Raw genomic sequence first — 22,832 nt, 5'->3', positions numbered from 1 at the left:
ACGATCAGCTGTTTACCAAAATGTTAATGGATCCGTTAGTTGATAAAAGCAAGTCAAGCATTGTTAAACAGCAGATAATGCAGAGCAATATCACGGATAAAGCTTTCTAATTGCTATTAAGCATTAGCTTTGAAGATGATGGAGAGGAGTCTGGAGTCAATAGACAGTTGAGGAACTGAAAAAAAAAAAAACGATCCGTGAAAATCTGTGAGAGACTTTGAGATGGAGAAGAACGCTCCACATTTGGGATAAAACAGCAAGGCCGCTCATCCAGAATAGAGCAGGACACAAAAGCTTGGCACATCCAGACTGGCTGGGCGGCTGCTGGGGAGCTGAGCAACAACCCGGCAGACAGTCAGACAGGCGGGCATGCCCACCCAGTCGATGATGAAAAGCCTCATTCTGATGAGGAGTGCGGCGTAGAAACAAAAGATGGAAGCTGTTAAACAATGTCCGTCACTGTCTAATTGTACACGAGTTAACCAAAACACTGGCGCTCCTTCTTTTGATGACCACAATTTCCGCTGTGTTTGCATTGGCTGAATGGGTCAACAGGTGTCCCACGTTTCCAGTCTTGGATGCCAAAATGACTTTTGCTACCCCCCAAAAAATGGCGTATTGCACATAATTATGAAAATACGCCTAGTTTTTCCTTTTCATTCCTTATGCGGTGCGAAAACAAAGAAGACATGCCACAGATTTAGACAGATTACAATCTTACAATGCAAGGTGGAAAATGTGGGTGTCTGCATGCGTGTGGGTGTGGGTGTGTGCATGCATTCATCCGTGAAGAAAAGAAGAAAAGGTTTTAGACAGAAAGGGGGTCTTGGGAGGCCTCGAAGGAGGGGACAGACAACTAGGAAAAACTCTGGCAAGAGATAGGGTGACTTGCAAGAGGTGACATCATCTCCGATTTGAATAATCCTTCACACAGGGAGGTGATTGGCTGTGTTTGGAAAAAGCGCTATTCACTCCTTTCAATTTCAGCATGGCGCGCTGTCTGTTGAATGATACCTTCAGGGGACAATAGTCATAAACTACTCGGTGGGTTATCATTATTTGTTGCAGGGTTTTGTATTTTATCGGGTGTGTTTTTTTTATTTACTGTGCAACAAACTCGTGTTATTTTATTGTTTTTGTTGACTTCTTGAAAATTGTAACAAACAAAAAAAAATGTCAAGAGATTTCCTCAGAATATGCTGCATGTATTTAAATATGTACACATGTGATAAGAATAAATGGATTTGTGGCAGCTTAATACTGGCGGTACTAAAAATGATGTTTATTCTATTTTTGTTAAGAACAAGATGCATCTTCGTTTTATCGTCAAATTTCCGACATTTAAATAGTAAGTGAAGGCACCTCTCGCCACCGCCTGTCCATCCATCCCTTCAGCGGTCTGCGCGCGTGAGAGCGTGAGCGCGCTCGCGTAAGTGTGTGTGTGTGTGCTTAATGAAGCGTCACTCTCTGTCTTTCTTCCTCCCAGCGAACACAAGCATCACTTGTGGGGGAAAAAAAAGGCGCTTGACACCGACAAGTTTGTTGTCCGGCACCCCGATCAGTCTTCTTCGAAGATCTTCCGTTTTCCCGTCTGCGCCTCATCTTCACTTTCTCTTTCTTTTTTGAATACCCGGCTCGAGGAACCCAGTCTTGGCGAACCGGCTAACACTGGGCGTAGCTGGGGAGGATTTTGCTAGCTCGCCGCTGTAGTGACTGGTAAGAGATCGAGATTTTGCTAACACGCTAACGTCGTTTTGTAACTCGCTTTGGCTAATTAATGACAATTTGAACAAAACGTCACTGACTTGAACGCCCTTTCAGTTTTAGATCGGCTGTCTGGCGTTAAATGTATAGACCCCGTTATTACTCCGCTACTCAACAGTTTGTCTGAATGATAACATCTCAATTTAAAAAATGTCAGGTTTTTTTTCTTGATGATTATATATTTCTATATATTTCACATTCAGAATGGAAGAAACCGGTTGATGGGGCGGTGGCAGACAGAACCCGCCACCATGCCGGCGAAAAGTCCGCTCCATCAAATATACAGTCTCGTTTTGTAAAATAACAAACCTCTTTTATTAAGATAATGTGCATTACATTCCACATAAAAAAAAAAAAATATCAGTGTTTTTCCATCGACCCCCTCTTTCTCATCCCCCCCTTCCCCATTTCGCGGATGCCCATTGTTCTGGGGTGCTGGCTGAGTGTTGAGCAATGTTCTTGTCTCATTTAGGAAAAAAAAAAAAGATAATCATATTGTTTGCGGCAAGGATAAAAATCTAAAAATCAACTTTTTATATTCACTCACTGAGGCACGATCAATGAATAATTCACCAAGGAGAGACTTGTTAAAAGCTGAAATGTAGCCAAGAAGGCTGTGACCAAGATTTGGGCTGGAATTTTATCACGCCTGATTAATGTCACCCCTAAAAGTGATCAGCTATTGTGCTTTAGGAGTTATGGCTGTAGGGGCTGAGAGCTTCTCCTTTACACACTCACTTGGTGAGTGAGCGCAACAAGGCACATTACCCATACACCCCCACTAGAACAATGGGGAGGAGAGATGGCTGCCAGTTGCCACAGAATTACTTACCAAAAAGCATTTAACAAGGTATAAACATAAGAAAACATTACTGACCATTCCATACTCTGTCATTTCCTCTTTGAGGTTATGTAGGCTTTTTTTTTTTTTGTGGCCACAGTGGGCGTGGATGACTGTTGGTATACTGCTGAGGAATTGGCATCATTCAAAGTAAACAGCATTTTAGTTTGACTAATAAAAGCACTTCTAAGGTTCAACCACAAAGGGCTCGGAGACACTCCATTACTCTTAAATGTATGGTGGGCAAATACATCAGCTTGTCCGCCCCCATGGTGCACAGATGAGAGAATGGCTGACTCACAGTGTTGGTGGCGTGGCAGGGAAATGGAGGACAGAGACGGCAAGGCTTGCAAGGCACACACAGACCACAGCCTAATACAATCACATGAAATTGAATTTAGCGGCCATTAAAAGGCTCACTTATTTTAATTTGGTCATTTCAGTTGATTTTGGAGATTAAAGATGACATCCGTTGTAAAGTCTGACAATGCTTGTAGGGAAAAAAATGCAAAAGTTGTTTTAATGTTACATGACACTAACTTTATTCTTGTAGTTAAGATTTGATTGTTGTACTTGGTGTAGCTGGTGCATGCTTAGCAGCATGTATCATTTCTTGCCCTGTCACTAGCAGATGTGCACCCTGTTGAGATGAATTGTAAAGAGTCTGTAATGTAGCTGCCACCCTTTGGAAAGAAAAAACAATAGTGACATTCAGTGGGCGCAGAGCTCAAGCGCAATTGAGCGATCCTAATTTGGATAGACACAGAAATGTATGTCTTTATCCTAAAAAGTAGTAACGTTAAAAAGTGGAAGGAAAAAAATCTGGATTAGATCGCGCTAAAAATAGAATGGGATTTATAGTTTTATTGAAATCTTTTAAGTCATTTTTGCAAAATCCCACTTACCTTCAAGAAACAAATCAATAAATTCTCTCATCTCAGCCAAGTGAAATAGAATAATGGCAGTATTAATTATTCAGACTTCATTTAATGCACCTTTTCAATTGAAATGAGTTATTGAAATTCATTCTCAATTAACTATTATATCATCACCTTCTTAAAATAAAAGCTGAATCAAATCCTGAATATATCCTATCCATTAATCATTACTAATTTCAAGCCCAAAAAGGCCATTATTTTACCAAGTTGACGATTTTGTCATTTTTATACGGAGGCTTATGTCTTCGGGCTATTTTGAATTTAATGACCTATTTTGCTCCCAGCTGGCCTCTCAAGCCAAGAGAGGAGTTGATTGTTGCATTAATAGACTTGTGAGTCAGGTTGCCCTTAGCCTAAGGACTGGTGTTGGCTGAATGTTTGACTCACAATAAAATCCCCCCCCCCCCCCACACAGTTCTCTAAATCTCAATTGTGACAAGGGCAAGCCTATGCCTCTGGTCATCAGTCTTTTTTCATCCCGAACTCGTGATCCCCACCCTAAGCGTCATAAAATGTTATGGTTAGCTCTGTTTTAAGCCATGGTAACAACAACAGTATAAACGTAGGAGCCTCCTTTTAAGATGATTCAATCTGTGGAAACATCTGATTCTCTGAATCGGTTTCTACGTAAATTGTTGAAGGCAACGATGAAAATAGGTTGTCACGGTTGGTAGGGCCTGCAGTTGGCACTTGGGCTTTATTCACAAGCAGCTGCAATAATTTGCTGTGTTTGGACTTTCTGAATGCCTTTGGTGGGTGGACAATCCTTTTTCTGTTGCCTGCTCTAAATACACCAAGATGGTTGCAGGAAGTTTGGCAATAGATATGTAAGATCTAGTTGGTTCATGGAGTTATTAGCTTTGTGTGTCTGGTCAACCATCCACACTGTTTATCTTCCTGCGACAGGATCAGATTCCATCTGGAACGTGCCTTGTTCCATTTCAAACAGGTCATAATCCTCTTATGGACACAGTTGTTCCACTTATACCAGGCCGGTCCGAGTCCATGTACTGTGCGAAATCCAAAGTGATGAAGCCTCTGGGGTGCATTTCTGCCACCCTCTCCAGATGCTTCAGTTTTACCTCTTCCGTCGTGTGTGTGTGTGTGTATCTCTTCTATCTTGTGTCAGCGATCCAAGCCACCAGCTGGTCCAGGGCTCGGCTGATCTCATTTACCCTCAGAGAGGAGCCTGTTTGTGGGCAGACAGCCCATTATGGAGATGATCCAGAAGCTCTTCAAGTTACAAATTAGCCTTAGTTTGCCTGTTGCTGGATCCTTTTCTATGCAAGGCGTGGACTTAAAAAGAATCCCCGCCATCGTTCTTATCTCTAAGGGGAAAGGTTAAAAGCATCAGAGGAACACCTGCCCCACTAATGCACTTCCTCTACGGAGCTGCTAGCTAGACTCCCCGCGTTGTCTCGTGGGATCAATATCCCACACAGTTAATGCTCTGAACTGTCCCTGAAAGTCTCGGTAGGTGGTGGACACCATCCAGGTTGTATCAGGGCCAAGACGGCTGGAGCCTTGTTTGTGGTCACTGTCTCGAACTTCTTTGTTTAGCGGCTGACTGAGCCTGAACCTCTTCATCACCATGCCATTGTTTCATTTCTGGGCCACATTGAGTTCACAACTATCTTGAAAGGATTCAAGAGCATTTAAAAAAAAAAAAAATCTTCGAGAGAAAGTCCAGCGAGTCCCGAGGATTAGTAGCAGCCTTTCTAATCACTTGTACAGTGTCTGTGAAGCAGGTGGTTGTCACGCAACCTGCTGTTCTATTTCAAACATTTCAAGTAAACAAGGAGACACAAAAAACTGGAAACTCTTTGATGCACAATTGACTATCCTGGTTTCTTCTGTACAAGGTAGGTTTGTGTAACCAGTGATGTCATTTTTAAAATGATGTATTTTATGTGTATACTGTTTCAATTTTGGTCAATTGTGATGCAATATATTGTAATGGAGGGGAAAAAAAAACGATTCCGTCCTCAAGCTCCCTGCTCGCTCAGCCCCTTCCACTGTCTATTCAAAGCAGCTTGCTTTGTTTGGAATTTGTGTGATGGTCAGAGGCGGTTTTCTGACCTCAAGTCGGGGGTGTTTGGAGAATGTTTATGTTCTGATAAGTGTTCCGTTGATGCAGGCGGCTCAGTAGCTTTAATGTTCTCCAGTTTTCTGCTAGGATCTCCTTAGAAATTTGTGAACACTTTTGGTCATGTCTGCTTTTTTTGGGAGATTGTCGTAAATTTTCTCAAGCATAATATGATTTGTATAATATACATCTCATGAGTTTAATTTACCGGGATAGATAATTGAGACTGCTGTTGTGCTTTTGTGGCAATTGAATGGGCAATCTAGGGCCCCATGCCGGGATGTGGCGTCTTGATTCTGACTCTCATAATGTTGTCCCATTGGAGGTCACTTGAATCAGGCTATTGGCAGCAATTGAACAGTAAAATATTCATAAAGTTTGGCAATGTTCTGCTTCCCGTTTTTGAACTTTCTAAACACAATCATATTTTATTAAAGCAAAACAATCTGTTTCCCAGACAGACATTTGGCTACGGCATTGGCTTGCAAATGCAACTTTTTGTCACGTGAATGCTTTATGAACAGGTCAGAGCGCCGCAGCTGAGCATCTTGTGAGATAAAAACACATCAATTACAGGGTCAGAGGGCAACAAACGCTAACCATGTCCTCAAAAAAATAAAAACAGACCCATAGCATCCGTGCTCCTCACTGGCCGTCTTATTGATGAACCTGAAATTAATCCATCAAGTTTAAAGATTTTATAGTCACCACAAATTAATATAAAAAAAATAGATCAAGATTAAACCTCAAAACTTTTACAGACCAAGTTAATTAATTCCATTATGTTGGGGTGTGTAGACTTTTTATACCCACCATAGCTATTAGTAAAAAGCTGGATCAGCAACAAAACCCACTTTCTTTTCCATCTTTTCTACCATGGTCCTTCCCCCACCCCCAGCATCCCCGCTTCCTTCCCCCACAATCCTTCTCTTTGATTACTATTTGGAGTAGGCCCCGGGGATAGAAGAAGGTCCACAGAATGCATTTGTGTGGACACACTCGTGTACTGTGAAAGCAGGCTTGAATTTCTGCTCACACAATTCATACTTGCCTACGGATTGAGGCAATGAAAAGTGTGCAATTTAATATGGAATATTATCATCTTGAAAACTTCATTTTCAACATCATTTGGTTGTCTTATTTGGTGTAAACAGAGTGATGGAAATTTAAATATGCTGATGATTTGACCTGATTATTCAAGAACAGCATGTTTGTGTCTAGACATCCAGTAAAGCTTCCCGGTGGGTCGGCCGGTCTCTATGCAGAGCTGGATGTCTTCCAGTTATTGACAGTGTTTATCCAAGCACTGTACACACACACGTTTTGTTTATGGCCCAGTGCGGGTATTAAGAAGGGATGATTCTGAGGAGGGATGAGCTCACCTTACATAGCTGCCTTGATCGCTATTAGCTTATTTTGAGGAGTATTAAGTGTAATAATAATCACAACACAAGTAAACATCCTGTGCCGGAATACAAAACCAACAGCAAGACCCTAATGTATATATAATTTAAAAAAAAAAAAAAAAAAAATGCTGTTTATGTTGCATGCTAGCTAGTTTCATGTAAAACCTTTTTGGTGTGGTTCGAAATATATTTGTGTGGGTTTGCTTGATCCCAGTAAGTGTGTGCCTCATCGTTGAGGCTCGTGAAAAATGTATCGTGGGAGGCAAGTACTTATGACAAGGCCGCACAGCCAGGCACAATGACAATATACAGATAATGGAATGCAGAAGCATAAAAAAAAGAGTTATGAAGAACCTATTTTATTTTTTTGCTGGTTTCTTCTGCTTTTGTTTGGCCAAAACGGTGAAGAAAACAATTTAGTAAGTAGGAGTCAGGAAGTGTGTGTAGGTGGAATAAAACTATAACAAAACCCTCTTAAAAAAAAAAAGATTCTTACCATCATACCGTGTAGGATGCGCTTCAATTTTTTTTTCACAGCAGTTCATTTGTAAGCCTCTTGTTAAACTTTGCTGGCATTTCAAATCCACCTGTGATGAAGGCTTGGGTATAAGCAGCTTTTCTCGCAACCACCCGTTGTCATTGCTCAATTTCTCAGGTTGGTCCAGCATATTGGAATTGCAGTGTATATGACTGCATGTTCTGTTTGGGATTTTTTTTTTTTTTTTTTGGCCTCTCCCCCTCTGGCTGAGCTCAGCTGCTCCGGCCATCTGTGCAAAAGGGATGGTGTGAGAAAGGTTGGGGTGATGATGGTGGTGGGGACATTGAAATAGTGAAGTTTTCTCAGAATGACATGCTATTTAGTTTTCAAAGCAGAACTGAACAAAGAGAGAAAGAAAAAAAAAAAGATTGTTTTCACAAAGTTTGGAGCACTGGGATGATGATGATCCAGAAATAGGACAGTGACTTTGCGCCGTACACGATTAGGTCAGTGGAAAGTAGGATGATGAAACATGTCTGGATTTTAAAGTTAGACTAGCAAATACCACCCCATAGTGATCTCATTTTTTTTTTTCTTCTTCTCTCTGCTTCTCTTTCCCACCCGCCTCTTTGTTCCCAAGCTCCCCAGGCCAAACATCCTCCTCAAGTTGGCCTCTGCTTTGCCTAATGCCTTAAAGGTTGCCTCACGACCAAAAGCCAGGTCCTCATTCCGTTGATATGTTTCCAAGTCCCTTTTTTTTTTTCCTCACCCCATTCTAACGGATAGTAGCTAATGAAAGGAAACAAGAAACAGTTGTAAAATTGAGACTGATAATATATGACAGCTTTTATCACAGATGGTTGCCCTTTATCTGCCCTCATATGCTTCACATCCTGTCTCATGTCCTCAGTTGTTCATGTGGCTCATACTGCATGTTGGTGTCTTCAGCGTCCACACTCATTTAAGACATTCCTGACTGACTGACGGTTATAGACGTCAAAGATATTAACTGGGTTATTATGTCATTATGTGTGTGACTCTCAACGATAACAACATTCCAGGAAAAGAAATGTCTTCTATGTCTGTTATTGCTTTTTTTTTTTTTAAACTAACTTTGTCTTTTTTTTTTTACTATTTGTTTCTGCAGACAAAGACCTGTCTCCAGACCTCTAGCAATCTGATTCAAACTTAAGTGAACTGGATAGATCACTTCTCTAGAAGAGGAGATGAAACCAGATGGGGTTATCACAGCAACACTGGAGCAAATGGAAACTTTAGAATCCAATCCAGTAGATGACTTATCACCGGGTACAGGGCAGGAACCCAGCCAGGGATCCGGTACAGTGGAGGAGGAACCGGCACAGCGGCCTGAAGATGCGGTTCCACCCCAGCTAGAAAAGCCCAAGGAATCTCCAGCCGCCAAGACCGGTAACAAAATCCCGGCAGACCCCAAAGCCAAGACCACAAACAAGACCATGCTGAAAACAAAACCCACCAACTTGACCAAGACCACATCTGGCTCACGACCCAGCACGGCCTCGAGCCGCCTATCAAATGGCTTGTCTAAGCCCCAGAGCAACGGTGTGACCAAAAAGACCACACCTACCTTGGATAAAAAGAGCACGCCAACCTCTGCAGCCCCAAAGAAACCAACAGCTACTGTCCCAGCCCCGAGGAGCACGCTGAAAGTAAATGAAAGAAAAACTGCGTCCCCCGCCACCAATGGCGCAAAGTCCACAGTAGGAACCACGGCACTTAAGAAGACAACATCCGCAGCAGTTAACGGTGTTAAAACCAGCACGGCAACCGCCGCCAAGAAACCTCTAGGTTGGTCCAAATGTTACAAATGAAAGCTTGCTGAAGAAATGTAACATACATTGTTAGCTGCGAGGAAAATGGAATCCATTCACACACATTAAATGAATTCAGCACACAAATTAGACATGCAAGAGCGAGTGCTGCATTTGCCCTAAATCCTCGTGGCGTACTGTATGAAAGAAACGTGTTTGACCTATATGGCAATCATGTACAATACATTGTTCTTCACATTCCTCATAATCCTTCTATTATCACCTTCCTCTTTCCTTTTCACTGCTTTCCTGTGCCACAGCTCCTAAACCTGCCTCGACAACTTCAACAAAGCCCACCACTGCACTGAAGACAGATAAGCCCCCTGTTTCCAAGACCAGGTAGGTGTTACATGAAGTCAATCAAAACCAAATGTGTCGTTAATTTAATATTGGGGTCCTAAAAAAATGGATTTTCACAGGAAATTGCAAACATTACAACGTACAATTGCTATCTTGGTCCAATTTTAGTGATATTTTTTTTTTTTTTATGACAACAAACACAGATTAATTGGTTTGGCTGTGCAAACATTAAGGCCGCAATTAATTATTATTTTAATGATTAATTAATTTGTAAGGTATTTTTTTTCAATTCATGGATAGATCAGAGAACATTTAAAAATTAATGTCAGTCCATTTATGAAAAAATTAAGAAATTTGTGCTGCCATTAAAAACATTAATTAAGTCGATTAAATTGTTAATTATACACAAAAAAAATAAATAAATAGGATGCGACCAAATCATGCGCTTGTGCAACCAACTGAGAAAGTCAGGCTACTAATAGTGAAATTTGAGTAAAAGTAAAGCTTGACAAAGGTCCTTTTATGGTAAATAAACACAACCCGGCAATAAGTCACAATGATATCCTGTGAAGAGGCACACTGGTGCTAAGTAGGCCAGAGACCACCTGATGTCGAAAAAACCCTTAGAGGAAGGCCCCTAAGGGTTTCACCCAAGTTTTTTATAGGTCTGCGTGTGAAAAAAAAAAAAAAACACTGTTCAGTGAGAAAGACAAACATTCACCAAAGTGTTGATTATTTGTCATAAACATTTAAATCCCAAATATTTATAATAAAAGGATTGTGTTAGGCAATAGAATTAAGTGAGCTGCACTGAAGTTCAACTTCAAGACTTAGGTGTCCTCCTCCTGTTCTACCTGCCTTGGCTAGCAGTTGGATTGTGGAGATTACACTCAGATTACAGATTTATACCATGGTAGATGCGTAAACAGCTCATGACAAGTCTTCCACAAGGGCATGTTGGGAACTCTCACTGTGCCATTTTAATGACCTCTGTATTTTCATCCAGACCTCCATAGCGGGAACAGCACGTCATTACGGAGCATATGCTCATTTGTCGGTACGATACCGGAATGAAAAGGAGATGGGAGAGCCGAACATGTGGTACGTGCGTGCACACGTGTGGGCTTTCCCTGCAGATGCTGCACAGTGAAGTGAAACAAAAATGGCGCTAATGTATACATGGCTTGTGTCCTAGTTGTCACGCTTAGCGCATAGACAGAGAGAGAGAGAGAGAGAGAGAGAGAGAGAGAGAGAAAAAAAAAAATCCAAATCTATATTTAAGATCGAAACCGCAGAATAGCTTTGTATTGTGGCCATCAGGTGAAGTTTGAAGTCTCGCTTTTATTTTCCAACGTCATCCCCGCAGCCGCCCGTGGTCTCATTAGTCATGGTCTTTTTCTCGTTGATGGTCCCAGTGGGATAGTAAATTATTGCAGCGGATTCAATTCCGCCCTCCTTGTGATCTAACAAATTGCCGCTGATGTAATGGTCTGACAGTAAATGTGTTTGGTCGTCAGGTTTCTTGGCCCAGACAACTATTGCAGGGGTTGTAAATCACGGGCGCTGCTCGCTCTGGGTGCGGCCCGTGACTGTGCAATGCAGTATTTGGTCGGCTCGGGTGCCACCGCAGACCTTATTAGCAAATGGCTATAGTGGGAGGGCTGAATGGATCCATGGCGTGGGTGGTGTGTGTTTGTGGGTGTTCATACACCAATATGATTCAAAGAATATCATAATAATATGATTCGAAAAATCAGTTCGACTCGGTCAACAGTGATATCCAATTAATTCCCAAAAAGTCGACTTCTCTGACCGCGTTGTGCTCTTTGAACTGAATCTCATGAGATTGTTCGAAGGTTAATAGCGCTGACAGGGATTAGTTAAGCTTTGCGATTTACCAAACGCTGTTGGGCCAACACCAGGACAACCCATATGAACAACAGTTTAAAAACATCTCCTTGAATAATTTGGTCATTCTGTCAACCTGGTGCGCTAAGCTCGACGAAATCTTTTTTGCTCTTTTGTGTTATCCCGTGGCATCATGGGCTTGTTTGTGCCCTCCATTTTTCTTCCAAACAGCACTCCTGTTGTTTTCTTTGTCCGCTAAAATTTAGCAGCAGTGTGACCGAGTTTAACCAGCAGTTACCATTGTCTTGTTTGGACACCTGCGGAGAAATGGAAGCGGAGGGAAAACAACAGTCATGATCTCATTTGAAGGCCAGAATTATCCAACAATAAAATCCCCAAAGTGCCCTCATTCGCATGATTGCATCTTTCCCTCGATGTCTCAGCTTCAGGATTAAGAATCTGGAAAAAAAAAGAAATGTTTCAATATGATGCCAAAATGATCTTTGGAGGGCTGGGTTTTGTCTGCCCGTCGCGATTTGTGTTGCCTTCGCTGCGGGGAATAACTCTTATTGATAGTGAATCCCGTTATTTAAATGTTAAACTGGCTGGTGGTTGAAGGGGAACAAATCAGCCCCAGCAGGCAGCCATGTTCTCACACAGCTATCACAGCTAATAATTGAGAACATTTTTATTTGCGACAAAAGCTAGCGTTATCATGACTCCTCGGGCAAAGTTCTTCTTTGCTTCTTGCTGTGTGCCTCAGTGTGCCCATAGCAACTAGCCACATGAGTCATCTGATTTTTTGCGTCTCCAATGCCTTTTTTGGCATCCTTGTTTAACATTTACTCAAATGCACTGTGGCGAAAATGAAGAGAGGGGAAAAAAAGCAGCTGTTTTTGTTTCTTTCTTTTTTTTTCTTTCTTTTTTTTTACTTGCTATGTTTTGAATTTTCATAATGAGGGCCAAGTGACCTCCTTTCCAGAACCACAGTGTGCCTTCCGTGTCATTCAGCTGAAAGCGATCAGAGCCACAGAATGAATAGAAGCTTACAATAATTCAATTATCTATGTAGCACTGTTTTCAGATATTGCCAAACATCGGGGAAACATCTTGTAATCTCAAAACACACGAGAGCCCAACAACTGCGGCTCAGTCTTAAATACTGTTTCATTCGCACGGACGAGAGAGATAAAATAACGTGTAATCAGATGAACGTTTCCCTCTCAACATGCCTGCTCTCATTTTTCTCTCTCAGTGGACTACTTCTTTTCCGTTCTATAAAGTAGTCGTGCCATTTCAGATGATCCCTTTTACTTTGATGGCAAGGCGAACATGAACACTGTCCTTGAATATTCCGCCTGCAAAAAAAAAATCCATTATCGAGGCACGGAAATGTTTTTTTAAGAGCAATTTTGCTAACCAGTGACTTATTTTAATTTAGGGGTTAATTGCTACAATCATTTTGAGTGGCATTTTTTTTTGCATGTTCCAAGGACCTTTGTTTCATCTGTGCAGGCTAATAAGCATTTCCCTAAATGTTTTAAACTTCCCCAAATAAAATATAAAGTACAAGCATGCCAAAACATTTTACATTAACATTTATATTTATAAGTCACATTTTAGTGACAATATCAGCATCTAAATTCAATCCCACAACTTTGTACTTTTACCACATCCCAGTTGAGTTAAGGGCTGTTGATTCTGGTCTTATTTCATATCTCCAAAACTATGTTCCGTCACATTTTCCAAATTGTGGCCTGCACACAGGATTTGCTCATTCGCCATGCGTGTGCTAGTAGGAGAAGCAGAGAAGTCATTATTATTTTTTTTTTCTCTCCTTCCTTTCACTATTAAAGATTAACGTGGCCCCAGCCGTCTTTGCTTTCCGCACAGTTCTCTTCCCATCAGCGCTAAGTCAAGTCTTTATTTAGAAACTGGCAGTTAGTGTAGCATGTACCCTGAAGACTGCACACCATAGCCTTGTCGATGTAGGTTACTTTACTCAGAGCTGACACACAGTCAGCTTCAGGGGCCAGGCAGGCAATCGTAGCACGCTGGCTGATGCATACTGTCATTTTATCATGAGATGGCTATAAAGACCAAAAAAAGGGATGATGCCTCTCTAGGGTTACGTTTTCATTCACTTCCTGTCCCACTTAATGGTTCCTTGATGAAGTTTTTCACGAGTTTGTACTTTTACAAATTGTAAACAAACTAGAACTAAGTCCTACAGAGAGTAGTTTTGGGGTTAAGATCAATTTCCTTAAACTGCTTACATAAGAATTAGGTCTGATGCCACATCTGTGTCGGATAAAGTCAGTTCACGGTAACTGCTAAATCAATCCGATTAATTAAGAGAAGACTATCCTTTATTTATGAAGCGGCAAAACACCTTTACACTGTTTCTTCAGTTATTCAATTTAACCTGTTGGACCACCAGAGTCAAAGATTCTCTGCTGATCCCTGGCTGAAAGATTGGCCACATTGAACTGACGTTCTTAATCTTAACCTGTCTGCTACTTTTCCCATTTTTTTCTTTTAGCAGACCCACCACAGCGTCTCGTCCTAGCACAGGCTCAACTCGACCGCCCTCCGCCATTACAACCAAGAGCTCTGCAGCTACTTCCAAACCTGCCACCCCTAAAACTTCCACTGCCAACAATGCTGCATCCAAATCAGCCTCATCTACTCCCTCTGCTGTCAAAACTCCAACATCACAAACATCTCGAAACATAACCCTTGCAAAAAAAGGTATTTTTGTGATGCTATTTTCCCTCCTGGTTTAAACTGGTTTAATAATACTCTTTGTGTTGTTCTCCTTAGATGTTACCAAATCATCCACCCCTGCAGCCAAAAAGTCTGCAGACTCTCCACTCAGCCGACCCGCTGCAACCATGAAATCCACAAAATCGGACACACCTAAACTAGCTTCAAAATCCGACAGTATAACCAAAAAGGCACCCGTAAGCAAGGTTTCAGACACAAAGACACCAAATCGTTCCAAAACGCAAGAGAATAAGTCCGCACTTTCCAAGGATGTCTCAAAGACCCCTGCTTCCAAAACAATGAGCGCCAAGAATACGAGCGCCAAGAAAACTGTGGGCAGCAGCACTCCAACACCTGTGAAGCGTGGCCCCAAAGTAGAAGAAGCTGCTGAAAGTGGAAAGGAAATTGCCGTTGCTGTAGCTGCTGCAGCAGCAATTGCTAGTGCAGCCGCTACCATTGCAGGGTCAGATGAGCCACAAGTACCCGCCGAAGTGGCTTTGGTGGAATCTCATGAAGATACCGCCGAACAAATGGCTCCTCAGATTGCATCATCCTTTGACGTACAAGGAATTACTTCAGTTCTAACTCCAGAGGCTTCACCAGAACAAGTCCATAAACCATCAGAAATTCAACAAGGAACAATATCGGAACCTATACGAGAACCTACACCAGAACCCATGCGAGAACCATCACCAGAGCTGACCCCACAACCAACACAATACGTCAGAGAACCTACACCAGAATTTATACGAGAGACTACACCAGAGCCCGTCAGAGAGCCAACACCGGAGCCCGTCAGAGAACCAACACCGGAGCCCGTCAGAGAACCAACACCGGAGCCTTTACCACAACCGACACCAGAATTCATTCGAGAACCTACACCAGAGCCGCTCAGAGAACCAACACCAGAACCCCAACGAGAGCAATCACCAGAACCTCTCAGAGAATCGTCCCCCGAATCTATGACGGAACTTACACCAGAACATGCGCATGAGATCACACCGCAGCTCCTGCGAGAGCACACACCAGAACCTGAATATGATTCAAGTCCAGAACCCTTGCAAGAAACAACACCAGAAGTCCTACGGGATCTGACACCGGAAACATTCCAAGAACAAAACCATGAAAGCCTACATGAATCAAAGCCTGAGCTACTGCGAGAAATGACACCAGAGTCCAAAGAAGAACTGGTTCATGCAGGTCAAATGTCTCCCGAGGTTCCTGATAAAACATTCTCTCAGCTCACAGAGGAGCCGTACCAAGGCGCTGGATTAACTCATGAACCAGCCTATGATTTCCAACAGCCAGCACCAAATGACCCTTTCAAATTTCAACAGTTTGCAAGTGAATCAGTTCCTTCCCTCGGAACTACCGTCATGTCTCCTCCCTGTTCTCCACCAGTTCCAGTTTCTCCCGTTCGAGAATTTCAGAATCCCTCTGCTGCTCTGCTGAACATGAATATCCAACCAGATCCTTGGAACAGGAACCAGACGTTGGAGCCGTGTGATATTGATCCCCAGCCATCGCACGGTATGATGAACTTCCCGACCGAGGGCTATAATGACCGGGATGAAGAATGGGAGATGAGGAGAGATGAAGAGGAAAGAGAGGAAGATGAAGAAGAGAATCTGATGACTTGCACAGACACGTTTGGTATGATGGCACAGCCTCAATGTTTGGGCGCCTCAACCACGGAGGATTTCATTTCGGGGGACATGCTGTCGCCTCGTGAAAAAGAAGTAGCAGTGGAAAAGGCAGATGAAGAAATAAATGAAGATGAGGATGAGGATGAAGAAGATGAAGAACAGAGGAGATTAGGCCACCAGCTCTCCTCCATGATCACCGATATGAGCACATCTCAGCCCTCTGAGGAGTTCCAAATCAGACCTTCAGCTTTCGGTGGTTCTAGCGGCTGGCACTGCGATGACTTGGGAATGGACTCGGAAGATGTTAGCAGCTGCACCAGTAGCCGACAACAAGGCATTTCTGACCTCAGCAGCACCCAGCACACCGCCATCTTGGAAGGTACTCAGAGTTCAGATGCCCTGATTGACTCAAGCCTCCGTGGCTCTGAAGGTGACGGTAACTTCATGGGCTCTCCCAACGTGGAAACCCTAGCCAATGAGGAAGATGACGACGATGACGAACGTGTGGATGAAATGGACTTAAGTTCGGAGAGAGTAGAGGAACACCATAAAGCGTTTCAGCAGCGAGAACGAGATGAGGACGACGAGGATGAAGATGTCGAAATGCACAGTGACGGGGTAACAGAAAGTTGTGACAACGCAGAAGAAGAGGACTCCAACGAGGAGGGACATTTAGATAACCTCAATCGCGCAGATCCTCCCGCTACTTCTTGGGGTCAGACCAATCCTTTTGCAGATACCTGGGCTCAGCCTCAGCCAGTCTCCTCCCCTAGCCCGATCTCAGATCACGCTGCAGGAGAGTCCGAAAGCCCCACGCAGTCCCCTGCCCAAACCGGTTTGGACGGCGGCGCCCCTTTCTTGGCTTCTCTCTCAGGACAAAACTCTGAGCAGCAGCAGCAGCAGCAGTCATTTTATCAAATGGACACCTCCGTCCCCGAGGATACTGAGCTTGCTCTCGCAGCTGCAGGCACACCCGAGTCTACAGCACAGGCCGCCCACAGCGGCAGCGAGACGAGCACACCGGAAGAACTACGTGACTACGACAGCAGCTCAGGGGTGGAATCCCGCTCTGATAAACAACACACTCCGGTTCCTGCTTCACTCCAGCCTGACTTGGAGCAAGATCTGGGTATTCACCTGGAGAAAGGCGACGGAGAAGAGGAAGAGGCCGAGACACTGCCGGCCGATGAGGTCCCGGGAACGGGACCCCCGACTGCTCCGGCATCTGCCCCATCTTCTCCTACAACCTCTGTTGATGAAGCCAGCGACACAGAGGGTGAGATGCAGATCAATGAACCCGATGCACCCACGACGATGATGATGATGATGGGTGAAAGCGCTGCATTCGAAAGCCCTACTCCGACAAGCAATTTGCCTGCTCTGGATGAAGATGGGGAGGCAGGAGAAACACCAGCAGGTGAAGAGGATGAAGGTGAGACCACTCCTCAGTCTGCAAATTCTGTGGCCTCATACGGCTTTGACTGCACTACATCCAACTCTAACGCCCACTCCATGGCAGAGAGCTGCGGAAGGAGCCCAGGAATCTTCTCCCTAGAAAATATGGAGCAGTTGTCCGAGGAGGCCAAGGACCCGTCGCTCATCAAAGAGCTCACCTTGCCATCTGCCGCCGCTGCTACCGCTCAGGCCGAGGATCTCCTGGGCCGACCTGTGGACTTGATGCCGTTGGGTTTTCCAGAAGATAAACAACCCGGTCTAGATGAGGGCCACTACATGTTTGGAGGTGAGATTACCGCACACCACATGGAAGAGATGGATCCATTGGAGGCAGGTCACCACCTCGGGCCTCTGGAATCTGCAAATCCAGATGACAGCCAACCGTCCTACTACTCCACCATATGTGATAAGACTGATTATCTTGAAGGTAATGTATAAGCCCTTCACAAGTACCCCTGGAATGCACCTTTTCCCCCGCAACCCTCCCCCTCTTTACCTAGTGTTTGTCTTCTCTCCTGTTGAGTTAGATTGTTTAGAAGAACAAAATGGAGAGCAAGATATTAGGAAATTGTTCTTTTGGGAAAAAAAAATAAAATTACCAAGAAAATGAAAATGTTGTTGATTGTAGCGATTTTTAAATGAAGGCTCCTTCACTGTTCCGGCCATGTTTTTAAGTCTACAGCTTAAATGTATCCAATGTATAATAACGAAGACCATTTTCTAGTAGACACTGCGAATTTGGTGAAGGGTATTGACTGATTGATCCAATGTGACTGAACTTTTAAACTGAAGAAAAAAAAAAAACCAGAAGGAACAAAATGGACTGTATTTATCCTACTGTTTTTACCAATCAATTGTCAATGTTTTTTTTTTTTTTTATTTGGTTTACTTTCTGTTTCTTTTTGTCAATCCCGATCCTCCCTATTTTGTGTATATACACTCAGCGTTCACCGTAGTGATACTTAACACGCTCAATGCGCTTTTAAGACGTTTTTTCTTTTTTTTTTTGGGTTGCAAGATAGCTATTACACTACAGATGTGTCAAGGTAGGTAAGGAAGTCTTAGATTGATTATGGTGACGTTTTTAACTGTGTCGGGTTATGTCGTTTGCATAGATTGCTAAGGTGTATAACAAGCAAGTAGCATACAGTATTTCAGGCTTTGGGTTTTAAAGTGGCTAGATTACAAACCGCAGCTAACGCATCCAAGAAGTCGATGGTTTGTGATTTGGCCACTAATTGCTCGTCATCTCTCTCGCAGCTTTACACCCATAGTGGACGTTTGGTTAACTCTTTCAACAATACTATATTGCATGTTTAACTAGCAAAAAAGACTGTGTACTACTCGATAACGGAATTCTGCTCTCGGTATATTCCTAAAATAATGTTTCACACTAGGTTCTCTTTCAAAATTCCATTAAAACATCCTTGCAAGGCATTGTTCCTGTTTCTTATTTTTCCTCTGTCTTCCAGCAAATGACTACCCCTTGTGTTTCAGTCACTGTGTATTTTGTCAATGCATTTATTTTCCCATGGGACCGCCTATTTCCTTCCCATGGGAATAACAGGCAAACAGGAAGGAATTTTGTCATATAAAAGAATCCGGAGGTTATTCTAAGGCCCTCCAGAATGCTCGTGTGTTTTTGACTTGACCAGTCAAAATCTTTGGTAGGTGGCCATCACTGTTAAGGTGCTTTGTGGAGCTTTTTAAAACAGGTTTACAACATTTATTGTTCTTTATTTTTTTTTTGGTCACTGCGTCAAGTCAAGATTGTCAGTTTAAGAGCGTTACATGCAAAGCTTATCTTCATTTTGGCACCATCTAGCTTTTGTAATATGGCAAAAACATTCCCTTCACTTTTTTTGAAATCCAAATTCCAAGAAAAATAGTCTCATGACTGATTGAATTGCCTCAGAAGGAAATCTTTTTTTCCATGGAAGAAAAATATTTAGTACTCTTGGAAATCTATCATAATAGTATTAAAAATAAATCAAGTCTCAACCAGCAACGAGAAAAGAGGCTTAACACTGTTTCCACTCAGAGGAAAACAACAAAAACAAAGGAATCAAAAATCTCCACGGGCTATCTTCCAGTCCAAAGACAACACCATTAAGATTTGAATCTTTTTTGTGCTTTGTCAGCCTGTGCAATTTGCTTTCCTTGCACAAGCCACATGCCTCTGAATGTTGACGTCCCCATTCATACGTATCTATGGCTGTCTCCAAACTAAAGTGACATAGAGCATCTTGTCCAAGTCAAGCCTGGCTCATCCTTAGTATGTGTTTTGTTTTGGTTACTATGAGGCAGTTGAGATGATCACAGCCCTACATGGCAGTCAGTGAACTAAGTGCAGACATCAAGCTTTAGGAAAGTGCCTTTTCGGAACGTTGGGAGGAAGAAAAAGCCAGGCCATTTTTTCAATGGCATGGAGTAAAAGTACTTTGTAACTACCTACGTAGATTTGTTTTACTTCATGATTTATATTTCTTGCAATTTTCCGTTTTAATTGGCCAAAATAAAATGTATATTTCACTCTTAATTATTCTTAAAGGGGAAGCCAGCCCCATTTTTTTTGTTCTGTGTAGCCAAAGTAGTCAAAGCACAGAGTTCTGATTAATATTTTAGATTAAGTTTGTTTGTGGCAAGTATATCATAATTCTGTGAAGACATTTCATCACAGCACTAGTTTCACCGGTGCTTATAAATTTTGAAACTTTTTTCGAACCAATATAAATATACTTTTAGACATTTAATAGACCATTTGAGTGCACTTTTGTCTTTGTTACTCCCTGTCTATCTTCAATGTATTGTCTGTGCATAGAATGATTGCTGTTCTGTATGATACCGAGACAAGCATTTCCATTGGCTGGCCACGTTATCATGCGGATGCAGTCATTCCTGGTGTGAAGTCTTGTCAAATGTCAAAAATGCCATGCAAATATTCATGCAATTTTTATTTTTTTTGCTCAAATATTATCACTTTTTTTACTGTCCACAGTCTTGGTTGCTACTGTTCTGTGTTACTTTTTTATGGGATGTTAATATCAGTAGATTCCTCCTCTGATCCCGTGTGGGGAAAACCTTTTTTTTTTTTACTCTTTGCAATAAAATAAGCTTAAAACGCACATAAAACCGATTACGATAAGATGTGTAGACTTTTGACAAATATTCCACTCGATTGGCTATTGAGTAAGCAGCTGTCATGAATGTGAGTTTCCTTTTGAGTTGCACCTTCTTCCCGAACCCACTTCCTCCTTGTCCTTGTGCCACCCGTTCAGTTTCTGCATGCATCTAACTGATGCGCAAAGTGATCTTGAATGTCTCACAGGAGACAGGAAGAGAGAAGAAGTGGATGAATGGCTGCAGACACGCTCCCTGGAAGACCACCGGAACCAGAACCATTCCAGCGCCGTACCCATAGCCAACGGTCACTACCTGGCGCTGGTTCCGGGCAACAGGAGGCCCATCGACCCAACTTTTGCGGCGCAGTTTGCACAAATTGATCAACCTTACGTCGACATCGGCGATGAGTACGCTTTGCACGGAGAGCAATTGCGCAGGCTGCAGCAGCACCAGGAGAAGCTTCAGGAAATGCAGCACCGACAAGAACAAGAGAGACAGAAGAAGCAGTGGTTGGAGGAGGAGCGGCTACGGCTTGAGCAGCAGAAGCAGTTGGAGAAGCAGAGAAGGGAACTTCTTCAGCTGCAGCTACAACAGCAGCAGCAAGAGCATCGCCAACGTAGGCAGGTTCTGCAGTGGCAACTGGAGCTGGAGCAGCAGTACCGCATGCAGCAGAAACAAATCCAACAACAGCAGCAGCTGAGAAAAAGTCCGACTGGAGTCATGCTCTCGCCATCTTCCGGTTTGTGCACCATCTACGAAGCCATGGAAACCAGCGACGAGGACGATGACGCCAGAGGAGATCGTAACAGGAACATGCAAGGACGGAGGATGATGATGCCAGACTTCCAGAGACATCCATTACCTCCCCAAGAAGCGGAGTGGAACCAAAAGGTGGACATTGTTCAACAGCTTATCAATCAAACACTGATGTTGTCCGAAAATGGAGAGTGTCCACCCCTCCTCCTCCTACCTGTGGGGACAGGTGGAACTTTGAATCGCCTCGATAGCAGCAAGTGGCCCAATTTGCTGCAACAGTTCAGTCCTCCTGCTGCTACCGTCACATCAGTCAGCAGCTACTCCCCAGACGGCCAGGAGGCCTCCTCACCTGGAGACTGGACTGTGGTGGAGGTGGAGACACAACACTAGTCAACCAGGACAACCAGGAAGTTTAGTCTGATTGGTAAGTTGGGGGGCAAGATTCATAACAATCTTATCAAAATAGATTCAAATATAATAGCAGAATATAGTAAGAAGTGTCAAACTAAATAGTGTGTCGCCATCTAGTGGTTGATGGTGAAATTACACCACAAATAAATGGGGAAAACTAACTGCAACCAAAACTGTAATTGAAAAAAAATCTCAAAATAGCAGGCCTGAGAACCCAGAAGAAAAGACTCATGTGTTTTGTAGTACAGATACTGTTAAATAGGATCACAGCATGCTTCCCTGCTAAATGTATCTTCATTTAAAAGCACTGCTTTCATTCTCTACATTTACGTTGTGTGGACCATGCAGACATCTGTGCATTAGTATGGTGTTTTTCTTCTCATCAGAATTCTCTAGAACTATTTTATTAGAGCTGAGATTGTGAGAGTATACCTAGTGTGTGTGTATATGTTTCTCAAGCTATGATAAATGGCACTTATATTCAATTTAATTATCCACACAGGTAAGTTCAAGTTCTGTTTATTAATGTTCATGTTAGTGGCCCACCAAAACCTCAGACTATTGTACTCATCAAATGGGATTATTTTCAGTCTGAAAAGGCTTTGAGCACACTCAACAGCATCCAGTCATTAAGTGTTGCTGTGACTTCATCGGACAACCAGGATTTCATGGACCCAATAGAAGCATCAGTCATGGAGGACTGAAGGGAGTGTGGGAGAGAAGAAGGCCCTTCTTGTCCTGTCATGGGAGAAAGGGGACACAATGGACGGACGGATGGGTGAGGGGCTTGCAAGGGTAGACAGGGGGGGGGGGGGGGGGTCAGGGGTGCAGTGGTTGTCATCCCTCTCAAATTCCAAAGCTGTCGCCTCATTTCCTGGGTCAGCCAGCATTCAGGGAGTCGCCAAGGTTACCGATGATGTCATGGTGAGGGAAGACTGCTTTATTTGGGATGAGACAATGCACCGTTTTGGGCAGGCAGCTGGTGGGGATGGTGGGGAATCTTTATTCTTGGAAGGTCATTTTGCTAAGACTTGGGAAAAAAAGTAGGTTGTATATATATTCCACTTTATTTATAAATCATTTTGTTAAGGTGTATCACACGACTGGGCAAGGAGACACAAACTCTTCAACTTTCCAGCGTCCCACATGGGGAACAGCTGCTTT

General features: G+C 43.1%; 1 protein-coding gene across 2 annotated transcripts; it reads left to right on the top strand.

Annotated features, from left to right (window-relative positions):
- Window positions 1-1,390: 1,390 nt before the first annotated feature.
- Window positions 1,391-22,465, top strand: prr36b (proline rich 36b). Of its 2 annotated transcripts, none has more exons than XM_085934205.1 (6): window positions 1,391-1,716; window positions 8,661-9,340; window positions 9,624-9,702; window positions 14,054-14,262; window positions 14,335-17,805; window positions 20,707-22,465. In XM_085934205.1, exons 2-6 carry the CDS (start codon window positions 8,740-8,742, stop codon window positions 21,645-21,647), a joined length of 5,301 nt encoding a protein of 1,766 aa, XP_085790331.1. In that variant the 5' UTR covers window positions 1,391-1,716; window positions 8,661-8,739; the 3' UTR covers window positions 21,648-22,465. The 2 variants fall into 2 exon arrangements, with proteins under 2 accessions (XP_085790331.1, XP_085790330.1); XM_085934204.1 differs by lacking the exon at window positions 20,707-22,465 and having other exon boundaries at window positions 14,335-17,355; window positions 17,443-19,141.
- Window positions 22,466-22,832: the final 367 nt, after the last annotated feature.

This window comes from Syngnathus leptorhynchus, chromosome 16 (genome assembly GCF_054491065.1).
Source record: "Syngnathus leptorhynchus isolate UIUO chromosome 16, UIUO_Slep, whole genome shotgun sequence".
Classification (NCBI taxonomy): domain Eukaryota; kingdom Metazoa; phylum Chordata; class Actinopteri; order Syngnathiformes; family Syngnathidae; genus Syngnathus; species Syngnathus leptorhynchus.
Note: the sequence above shows the minus strand (reverse complement) of the source record. Positions and strands in the feature narration are given on the sequence as shown.